This window comes from Zootoca vivipara, chromosome 3, assembly GCF_965207765.1.
Source record: "Zootoca vivipara chromosome 3, rZooViv2.hap1.1, whole genome shotgun sequence".
In the NCBI taxonomy this organism is placed as follows: Eukaryota; Metazoa; Chordata; class Lepidosauria; order Squamata; family Lacertidae; genus Zootoca; species Zootoca vivipara.
The window spans coordinates 96,065,665-96,077,438 of NC_142586.1; the positions used below are offsets into that span (position 1 = coordinate 96,065,665).

At 44.2% G+C, this 11,774-nt stretch overlaps 1 protein-coding gene across 2 annotated transcripts in view; it reads right to left on the reverse strand.

Annotated features, from left to right (window-relative positions):
* SYT14 (synaptotagmin 14) overlaps positions 1–10,647 on the reverse strand; it is a 67,942-nt gene extending 57,295 nt beyond the window's left edge. The window contains exons 1-2 of one of the 2 annotated variants that reach the window (XM_060273030.2): positions 10,211–10,647; positions 4,596–4,643 (exon numbers count right to left, since the gene is read on the reverse strand). In XM_060273030.2, the coding sequence (XP_060129013.2) occupies positions 4,596–4,643; positions 10,211–10,565 (403 nt within the window). In that variant the 5' untranslated portion in view covers positions 10,566–10,647. The remainder of the gene's footprint in view (positions 1–4,595; positions 4,644–10,210) is intronic. The other variant, XM_088666724.1, reaches the window with a different exon arrangement.
* Between the last annotated feature and the right edge of the window lie 1,127 nt (positions 10,648–11,774).

Here is an 11,774-nt window from a genome sequence, read left to right on the forward strand (position 1 = left end):
CAGCAGTCACGAAATTAAAAGACGCCTGCTTCTTGGGTGAAAAGCAATGACAAACCTAGACAGCATCTTTAAAAGCAGAGACATCACCTTGCCGACAAAGGTCCGTATAGTTAAAGCTATGGTTTTCCCAGTAGTGATGTATGGAAGTGAGAACTGGACCATAAAGAAGGCTGATCGCCAAAGAATTGATGCTTTTGAATTGTGGTGCTGGAGGAGACTCTTGAGAGTCCCATGGACTGCTAGAAGATCAAACCTATACATTCTGAAGGAAATCAGCCCTGAGTGCTCACTGGAAGGACCGATTCTGAAGCTGAGGCTCCAATACTTTGGCCACCTCATGAGAAGAGAAGACTCCCTGGAAAATAGTACTTATTAGTTATTTAAATAGTATTTTTAGCTAATAGAAAGAATTAGGAAGATTGTTATTCATTGTGAGTCTATATATATAGTTTTACACCTATAAAAATTCTACCTAAACCACATTGAATTGTTTGAAGTCACCTTGAGGAATGAAAGGAATATTTTCTTAACTGCATCAATATTAACATGATTGATAGGATCTGACCCACTGGCAGAATCACAGCTTTGGAGGAAGGAGTACGCTAGACCCTGTATGGTACTCATTGCCTCTTAGATAGGGAGAAACACACTCAACCTCATGAGAAGAGAAGACTCCCTGGAAAAGACCCTGATGTTGGGAAAGATGGAGGGCACAAGGAGAAGGGGACGACAGGGGACAAGATGGTTGGACAGTGTTCTCAAGGCTACCAACATGAGTCTGACCAAACTGTGGGAGGCAGTGCAAGACAGGAGTGCCTGGCGTGCTATGGTCCATGGGGTCACGAAGAGTCGGACACGACTAAACGACTAAACAACAACAACAAACAAACCTACTAGACATATAATTTTATTACATCTATTTTTTGTGAAACTGCAGATTTTTACTCATATTTTGATAAATTTTATTTTGCCTATTGTTTTTATTGGTGTTTTAATGAATTTTTGTATTGTTTTATGTAAAACTTAAAAACATAAGAGGTTTTTGTTGTTTAAACAGTATATAAAACTTGTTAAATAAATAACATAAAGTGTGGTTCAGTGTAAGTAACAGCAAAGTGATACATTTCATGGTAAAAAAAATATCCTAACTTTACAAGGCAACTTATGGAGTCTGAGCTGGCACTGGCTGACCAACAAATAGCTCGATGTTGTGGTGGATAGCTCAATGAAAACAATTGATCAGGATGCTGCAGCTGTGAAAAAAGTAAATCCCATGATAGCTATTATTAGGGAAGGAATCAAAAATCAATCTTCCAGCATCACATAATTAAAATACAAATATATGGTGTGTCCATGCTTAGAAGTACAGTACTGTGTACAGTGGTACCTTGGTTCTCAAATGCCTTGGTTCCCAAATGCTGAAAACCCAGAAGTGTGTGTTCCGGTTTTCTAACATTTTTCGGAAGCCGAACGTCTGATGCAGCTGTCGGCTATTGTTTCCAGGGCGTCTGCACCAATGAGAAGCTGCGCCTTCGTTTTCAAACATTTTGGAAGTCAAACAGACTTCCGGAACAGATTAAGTTTGGAGTTTTTGTTTCTGCAATTTATTTTGTGTTTTTGAGGCTTTTTCAGTTAATTTGTTTTTGTGACTGTGTGGAACCCAATTCAGCTACTGATTGGTTGATTGTGTGACTGTGGAAATGCATAAAAGTTCCCCATCTAAACAATGACTATCATCAGTGCAGGTAAGGAAATAATAATAATTTTAATTTTTATCATCTACAATACTGTTTTATTTATTTTATAGTACAGTACATTGATTATTGCTTTCATTTTATGGACCAATAGTCTCATTAGATAGTAAAATTCATGTTAAATTGCTGTTTCAGGGGTTGTTTTTAAAAGTCTGGAATAGATTACCGGTAATCTGTTTTGCATTACCGTACTTTCTATGGGAAAGCGTGCCTTGGTTTTGGAATACTTTGGTTTTGGAACGGACTTCTGGAATGGATTAAGTTTGAGAACCAAGGTACCACTGTATTGTTCTGGGCATGCCATCTCAAAAAGTTATGTAGAACTAGGGGCGGGCGGGGAGATATTAAAAAGGGGGTAACCAAAATGTTTAAGTGGGTAGAGCAATTCCCAGTTTATGCCATAAGGTTACAACTGTGTTTTGGGGTTTGTTTGTTTTAAGGGCATTTAAGCAGTGACATGACATGAAAGGTTAGAAGTGTGACCCTACTTTCATTTGTTAAGATACTTTGGAGGATATGGCATTTTTGCTATTAATACATAAACAAAATTGGTTCTGTATTTATGTATAGTTGTGCTTTTATTCTATGTTGGAAGCTGCCCAGATTGGTTAGGGCAACTCAGTCAGATGGCCTGATAGAAATATTATTATTATTATTATTATTATTATTATTATTATTATTATTATTACTACTTCTTTAAGAGTTGTCTAATAAACAATATGTCATATGGAAATAAGTGGACAAAGCTACACTATGCAACGTTTTAAAGCTGGAAATCACCAGACAATATTTCAGTTGATTGTTACCAATGGAAATTCAATCAACCATAGCCAAGTACTTATCTAGTTTCATTGGGTTATATAATCTTGATTTATTAAAGAGCTAGTAAGTGGCTTTCAAAACACAAGCATTATGATAATAACAGACTAAAGGAAAAATACATATCTAGTTTCATACCTTCTAGAAAACAAACTGGTGATGACAAAGTTATTTTGCTAATGCTTAAAATATTTAACCATTTTACTTCCTATTCTCAATGCTCAAGGCAACAATGATAAAAATATGTTTCCTCACATCCATTCAGTCTTAATTATTTAAACAGGGGCAGGAGTATCTGGAATAGTTTCAAAACTCTCTCTATATCCCACAGGTTATTGGAATTTAGGCCTCTTTGCAAATTAGCTTCACCCCTTTCAAGTGTCAGAGGTGGTGATAGACCAACAAAAGGAACAATGCTTCCAGTTCAGTGGCGCATTGGGTTATCTCTACAAAACATTTTGCAAAACAGCCCCCATAAGCACACTTCTGTTGCTAAGAAAAACAGAAAACTAAAAGGCTGAACCTGAGGTAGGCATAAGATGCCATCTGAATGCTTGTGGCCCACAAATAGTATCATGGTGTAAATTAATCAGCAGCCAAGGTGTATAAGGAAGGGTTCACTCCTAATAAATTCCTCTTTGCACAGTTTTGTGATGGTTCCATGTTTGTCTGATACTACTCTGACATAGCATTTTGGTGTTGGCACTTTGGTGCTGAGATAAACCTGTATTTATCCAGGCATATATGGGATGTTACTATGCTGCTCTTACTGATATGCCAGACAACTATGGCTATGCATTAAAATAAACTTTTGACTTGTATTTCTGGAACAGCAATTTTCCATGCTGCACTGCAAGCCTCTTTTGAAACTGAAAATTTCAAATGCAGATTGTGATACTGAATGGGAGTTCAAGAAGAAGAATAAAAAAATAAAATAATTCCCACTGGACAATCCTAGTGCTTTGGCATGCTTAAAATAGCTTGATAAAGGTTTAATTTATTCATTGAGATTCCTGCATTGCAAGGGGATGGACTAGATGACCCTACAATTCGATAATTCAATTATTTTATTATTCTATCACATTTGTAGTATGTCCTTCCTTAAAGGGAGGTCCATCTCTGTCCATCTCTGGACCAGGTCTTGCCTTTCAATTCTTTTGAAATGGCCCACCAGTCATCTTTCACCCAATTTTTTGCCACGCTGAAGGAGATTTGAACCAAGGTCTTCCCAGGCCAAATCTAAGATTCCATCCACTACACTACAGTGCTACAAATTGCTCTGTAGCAAGCATTTCTCACATGAAGACTGCAGGAGATAAGTTGGCCTGAAATAGGCTTTACTACATGCAAAAATACAGAAATGATTCTTAAGCACAACTAGATTGAATTTGAAGCAACTTCCTGTAAATCTGATTGCAAATTTTAATTAACAGTCATTTATCTGATAGCCTGTGATGAGCAGGAATCACTTAAAAACAACCAGGTGAGAAAATTTAGTTATATTTTTATTTCCAAGAACTACATATCGCCAGATAGTCTATTAAACATTTGTGTGTGTTAGAGAGCAACCCTAACTCCCACCCCACCAACAATGCCAGGCCTTTGCAGAGTAAAGGAACAACCACTGCATCCCATGTCCTACCACTCATGGTAGTTACAGCAGAGTACAGCAGAGTAAGAGATAGGACAATTGAGCCCAATTCAGACCTGATTGCTATGCCACCTCCCAGCTAGCACAATGGCTAGGTCCAATTATAACATACAAGCTGTGAAGCTGGCCCAGGATCCAGCAGATCTTGGGCCAGCTCAGCATCAGCCTCTTCACAACATAGGAATGCCCCATTCCAGGGCTGTGTGCTGCCACCACTGGTGGGGACATTCAGCAGTCAGTGGGAGACCGGCTGAGCTGAGGAGAGATAAACATAAGGGAGGGTCTGGATTGCTCTTTCTTTAACTCTTCTAGGATGTTCCACTATTAAAAAAATGTTTACATATTTAAAAGTATTAAAAGAAGTTGCTTACCTTTTCTAATGCAAATTAGTTCATGTACGCCACAGGGTCTTTCACCACCTGTTCATAGAAAGAGAGTTAAGTGGGGAAACGATACAATATATTTCAGTATTCATAAACTTATCTTAGGCGGGCTTAATAATCATCCAATTGTATTTTTAATTATTTGAAAGACCTTCAAACTTACAGTGGTACCTCGGTTTGAGACCGCAATCCGTTCCACGGAGGCGTTCGCTCGCCGAATGCACGCTTCTGCGCATGCGCAAAGTGCCGATAGAGCACTTCTGCGCACGCTGTGCATATCACTTCTGTGCATGCGCAAGCTGCGCCGATCGCTTCTGTACATCCGATGCCGCGGAACCCGGATGTAAACACTTCCAGGTCCACGGCATTCGCTCACCGAAGCGTTCGTAAACGGAGGTAGTCGTAAACCGAGGTTCCACTGTCCAGGGGTCCCCAAACTACGGCCCCCGGGCTGGATGCGGCCCAATCGGCCTTCCAATCCGGCCCGCGACGACCCCCGCCGCCCGCTGCCACCGCCCGCTCTCACAGCGCGCGGCGCAGCGACGATCTAAAAAATCGGCAAAAAATCGCCGAAAATCCTTTGTGCGCATGCGTATGGGCCTCTCCCGACCCGGAAGAGGTCATTTCTGGTGCACTTCCGGGTCGGGGGAGGCCCATACGCATGCGCACAAGCGATTTTCGGCGATTTTTCCCCCGCCCGTGTGCGTGTGCGCATGCGCACGGGCGCACACTCCCCTGCCCTCTGGCCCGCCGCGTGGTCGGCGCGGCGGGCACCGGCCCGCCGCACGGTAAGTCTGGGGACCCCTGGTCACTGTACTTACAGTATCAAATGGGGGTTACTAGTTTCTTATTCAATCCTCTATAGACAACAGTAGATTCAAAATACGTATATAAATTATAATTATAAATCATATTGGAGCTATTTACCTTGGCACATAAGTATGCAAGCTTTGCAGTTATACAGAGTATTTTACTGGGCAGAATGAAATTTCAAGCCAATTAAAATGAGTTGTTCCCCAGAGCAAGTAACCCAATCAAAAGCCATTTGTACATTTACAATACTTAAGTGTCCAAAAATGTTGGCTTGGCTTACTAGCCAGCCCTTACTTGTGCTTGTCACCAATCACTTCCCATCTCTTGAGATGCAGGGTCATCTCACATTTTGGCAGCATATGGGTAAGATAAGAAACAGCAGCAGTCTTTCTTATGCTGATGGGAAGGGACTCCTGCTATTTCTTACCTGCTTAAAAATTGCAATGGAAAAACGAGCCTGTGGGCTGCTGTGTATACTTGTCCCTGGCAAGTAGATTTGTGGATACCTGTAATACTATACTAAGCAAGACTATATTGCTAGGAGTTTGGGGTGTTGAGATGTGTGCCAGAACCTTCTAATCCCTGGATCCACCAAGTGTTAAAAGCTAACCAAGCCAAGTTAGCTTTCTGGTGAGGCGATTAAGGAGCTTGGTGTGAGATGGTAAATGGGTGGGCCCCCCTTACTCAAGAGACAAGCCAGAGTTTGGAAGAGAGTTGAGAGGGCAGTGATGTGATCTAGAAATAAAGCAGCAAGCTGGAGACAGATGCAGAGAAACATTTGAGAGCAATACTTGATTTATATTTGAATCTAAGGCTGTGGCTATGGGAGAAACAAGATCCTTTTGGGGTATTAATGCTGGGAACCCCTCCATTGTAGGCTTGGGTTGTATGTACAGTGGTACCTTGGTTTACAACCATAATCCATTCCGGAGGTCCATTTGTAAACCAAAACAGGTTGTAACCCAAGGCGCGCTTTCGCCAATGGAGCCTCCAAAATCTGTTCATAATCCAAAAAAACGGGTTGTAATCCAAAAAAAAGGTTGCAAAGTGGGACACGCACTTACGGATTTGACGTGTTTGTAATCCAAAACGTATGCAAACCAAGACGTATGCAAACCAAGGTAGCACTGTATGTGTAAATGAACCATATATCATAAAGACACCACAGTCTCCACTGTGCCTCATTTCGAAAAGGAAACATAAACCCTGGGAAAGTGCCCAGAACCCCTGGAAAATTGCACAGCATGGAGACTGGGGTGGCATGCAACATTAAGACGATTCGTTCTGCGACCGTCTTCGTAAGTCGAGGTTTTCGGATGTCGAAGCGCCGCTTGTGCGCATGCGTGAAGCGCAGTTTCGCGCTTGTGCGCATCCACCGAATGCGCACGCCGCTCTGTTTGGTGAAAAGACTTCTGGGGTTAGGAAGTCGAAACCTTCGGAAGTCGAAGCGTTCAGATGTCGAGGTATGACTGTACAGTGGTACCTCGGGTTAAGAACTTAATTCATTCTGGAAGTCCGTTCTTAACCTGAGGTACCACTTTAGCTAATGGGGCTTCCCGCTGCTGCGCCGTCGCCACTGTGCAATTTCTGTTCTCATCCTGAAGCAAAGTTCTTAATCCGAGGTACTATTTCTGGGTTAGCGGAGTCTGTAACCTGAAGCGTCTGTAACCCGAGGTACCACTGTATATAATTACTACAAAATGTGATCCTCAGTCCCACCAGCCAGGTTTATTCATTAAGTCTTTAGCAGCCAGAGATTCAGCAATTATTTCAAGAAATTGTGTAAGAAAGTTTATTTCACTGTATGTAAAGTAAATCCCTTCATCCATGTACAGTGAATAAACCTATATGCTTCTTAATTTCTGAATTTCAGAGACTGGGGTAGTTATATTTACAGTACCTCACTATTTCCACTACTATTCAATCAAATTTGCACCATGGACCTTTTTTAATGCTCTGGGTTATGACAAGCATAATTACAAAACCACACCAAGGTTAAGCAGCAATATTATGCTGCTAAAAGCAGTATTGACCAGGCAATTGTGCTGGGTTATAGAGGGTGTGGAACTTGCTCTCATTGGACCAACTGCATCCTTTTGGATTGTAAGGGAGATAGCACAAGATCCACAAACAAAATGCCTTTCCTACTCAGATAACTTTGGAAGCAAGACCTGCAAAAGCTCTGTGCCTGAAGGCACTCACATCACAGGGATCGTTTGGCAGATAACAGGGCTAACAAAACATATCCCTCAATGAAAACTATGTGTAACTCGCCCTCCAAGATAGAGTAGGGAAGGGGGAAAATGAAGTGAACAACAAGAAAAAATTAGATTTCAACCAACAAAATGCAAACACTGACAGTAAAACAGAAAGCAACCTGGAGACAGAAGACCAAAGAAAAAGATTTAGAAGCAACAGAAGGTGAAAGGAAAGATAAACCCCAAAACACCCATAGCAACTCGAAAGTATTTCTGACAGAACTCTTCAAAGCTTAGGTCAGACCCAACCTAATCAAAGCTCTGTGTTAGTAATGTCTCCCAGCATCATCTGGCAAACAATACTTTGAAAAGCTTAACTATAGTTTGACATGATGTCCGAAATGATGAATCATGTTTTGTAAAGCAGAATCGCAACCCATGTTTTGAAATGACGGACCACTGCTCCACCTGCAGAGGCTACTGTACCATGAAAACAGGAGAAAAAGTGCCAAGAGGTACTCTTAATTCTCAAAATAAAAAAATTCCTTCCAGCAGCACCTTAAAGACCAACTAAGTTTTTATTTTGGTATGAGCTTTCATGTGCATGCACACTTCTTCAGATACACTTAATCCTCAGTTCAAGCATATAATGGTTAGGCACCTACCCAGGGACTCAGAAGGGCCCATCACTGATATTTCTCTTGTATTCTACGTAACAAAATTAACACCTAGAACCATTCCCTACTATTACAGGATCTTCTCAACACTTTAAGAATGTATTTTCCATTTAGGAGTTTTAACAAATATCCTATCTTTAGTAACTTTGGCTCTGAAAAGTGCACTTTAATGAAGGCAAGATGTATATCAATAAAAAGCTACAACAAAACACCCAACAATATTAAGTGTTAGGCACCTCTGGAAGATGCAGGATATAGATTTAATGAATAATATATGTGTTCTCTTGTTATTAAATGTGATGAATTGTAAAAATAATTAAAATAGTTTTAGATATAAGACATATTCAGATATTTGCATGATAATCTCCCTCATTTTTTCTTTAAAAAAGAAAATCAATGTCTACAAGATAAACAAACAGGGATAATAAAGATGGCAATGACTACTAATTAATTTGATCAAGACAAATAACTGTCTTCTAAGACAGGCCAAAACACCAGACAGCATAGTTGGAAATGATCAACAAAGACTGCACTACTCTATTAATGTCATGTGTTGTTACACACTTTTCAAGACTATAAAACAGACACAACCTAGTTGGCTAAGTAGAAAATTACTCTGTCCATAAGAACATTTTCCAGCTCATCAGTGGCAATGAATTCTCCCCCTCCACAAACTCCCTGCAGTGTCAACCAAATGTACTGAATACTCCCACACTCTACAAAATTTAAAAGGTATATTTGAAAAGAATGGAGTTCAGAAAGACCAATGACTGCCTTCCTTGGGAAGTGGGGAAAGAGCAGCTCATCTCTCTCTCTCTCTCTCTCTCTCTCTCTCTCTCTCTCTCTCTCTCTGTTTGCAGAATTTTAGTTGTGAAGCAGCTAATTAAAGTCTGCCTGAAGTCTACCCAAGTCTTTCTGCATCATTTGAATATATATTTACCCCCCCCCCTTATTCAAATGATGCAGAAAGAGCAACAGACTTGAAAACACTCCACGCAACCAGCTGTATCCAGGGCTGAGGGAAGCATCTCTAGAAGATGGGTCAGGCGGTGGGGAAGGGGGGGGGCGTTGAACCCTGCTTGTTTGCAGCCCCCACCCCGAAACCCAGCTGCGTGACGGCAGCCTTTGCGAGGCTGGTTTTATTTCTCTCAGGCACTTATTAAAGCATTCACATAAAGGCTTGCCAGAAGGCGTTTGGCGAAGTGAGAAAAAGAAAGCGGGTTTCTTTCGCCCCGCTTCTTCTTGAGGGACCTTTTCGCCTTCCAGGAGCTGCTGCTGCTGCCTGTGGCACAGGGCGGGGGGGGGGGCTAAGACAGACACAACTTCTAAGTAAAACGGGTCAATAACGGTGTAGCAACTACTATTCCTGAAGGGGACTTAATTTTTACATGCCACTGAAGAGTCAGCCACCTACACCATGTAAACAGACTATACAGGACCCCCCACCATTATATCGGCTTGTGTTTGCGGAGGCAGCTGCCTCTCGTCTTCGGCGCCCACAAAAAAAAATCCTCGACTCCACGGGGAGCAAACGGCCGCCGCTGCCGGGGGTCGAGCTGAGGCAGCGCCTGCCACCACAGGGTGGAGAGAGCCGCTCCGAGCGCCCCTTCGCCCCCGCCGCTCACTTTGGGGGAAAGACCACTCATCATCATTCCCCCGCGCCCGCCACCCTGGTTTGGGGTTTTTGTTCTTTAATTCTCATTCTTTTAATTTATGCGTTTGTTTATTCCGCCGCCTCTCCTCAGGGGCAGGAAGCCCGCGCGCGCGCCCCCGACCACCACCACTACCACCACCCACCGGCAGGTACCACAGCGCCGTTGCTCGCCCCTCCCCCTCGCCCCCTTGCCCGCTGCCCAGGTAGGGGGAAGGAGGGGGGTTATTTGAGAGGAGAGGAGCCCGTTATTGGCCTACTTACCATCAATCGCCATGATCTTCCAGGTGGGCCGTACCAAGTGGAACGCACGTAGGAGGCACACGCTGTCGGGCAGATCCGGGAAGGAACAGCGGCGATGGGGAAGGGAAGCGCCCGAGGGTGGGGGAAGGAGGAAGCAGCGGCAGGAGGAGGGAGGGGGGGCTGTTAAACAGAGCGGAGCGTGCCAGGGCTGTGGACCTGCGCGTGACTCCTCCTCCCCCCCTCCAACTCCTCCTCCCTCCCTGCTCCGCGCGCCCAGATTCGAAAGTGCGGCGGTTGCTTCTTCTTCTTTTTCGGTTTCTGCCGGCGCGCGGCGCGGCAGTTGACACCATCTCGCGGACCAACGGTCGTCCCACATTCTCCCGCTGTCAGTCAAACCGCGCGGTGAGGCCGCCGCCGCTGCCGCTGCAGTCTCCCAGCGCGAGCCAAGCCTCGCTGCTCAGCCTCTTGGAGGCCGGGCGTGGGTGTGAAGGAGGAGGTGGGATGTTTGGGTGTTGCCTCCCTCTGCCTCACCCGCCGTGGGCGTCGCCGGATAAAAAGGCCTTATGTGGTAAGAGGCGCGCTTGAGGCAGTCTTATCTAAGGAGAGTCGTGCGCATCCAGCTTCCAGAGAGGGTTGCTGCATTAGTTCAGCGTCGCAAGCGGAGCCAGGGCCGGCAAGGTGAGGTGACAGCCTCAGGTAGCAGGATCCACCCGAGCAGCAGATCCCCATGTCGATCTATCTTTCACCACCACCATCCTGCCTTTTTTTCTGATGTAGATACAGTACTGTATTCCCATACTCCAAAGCGCATGTGCATATCCAAGGGGAGAGCAGGGGGGGCAGCTGCCCCCAATCAATACAAATCTGAGGTTCTCCCCTCCCCCCAACAATCTGGCTGCACACTGGGTAGCAAACCCAGAAATAGTACCTTAGGTTAAGAACTTTGCTTTAGGATGAGAACAGAAATCGCGCGGTGGCAGCGGGAGGCCCCATTACCTAAAGTGGTACCTCAGGTTAAGAACGGACCTCCAGAACGAATTAAGTTCTTAACCCGAGGTACCACTGTACTGGGCGCCAGAGAGGGCGCTGCAACAATGATGTAGAACAGAGCGTCAGAGGTTGGTAGGTGGGTGTCAAATTTTAGGGCCACACAGGGCGCTGCTGAAATTTGAGAGCCCAAAGTCTGTTACTGCTAACTCTTCCTGGGTGGGGAGGAAAGCGCCATTTCGAGGTCTGCCTCAGGTGCCAAAATGTCTTGGGCTGACCCTGAGCGGAGCAAGGGCTCTTGTGGCAACCACAAAGCAGTGGCAGATCTTGTGTTAGATTACAGTGGCACACTATGTAATGCCAAAATTCAGTGCCCCTCCGCCTCTTGTGCTCCATTGTAAATCATAGTGGTGGCGCCCACAAGGCTCTGCACCCAGTGCGACCAAACCGATCACGGCCCCCTAAATTTGCCTTTGCATGAAGACTTAACAGATTTCTTACACCATAGGTTTTCATGGTGTAGTGGTGGGAGATACTGGACTACATATCCCCACTCAGCTTTGAAGATCACTGGGTGGCGTTGGGCCAACCACTGCCT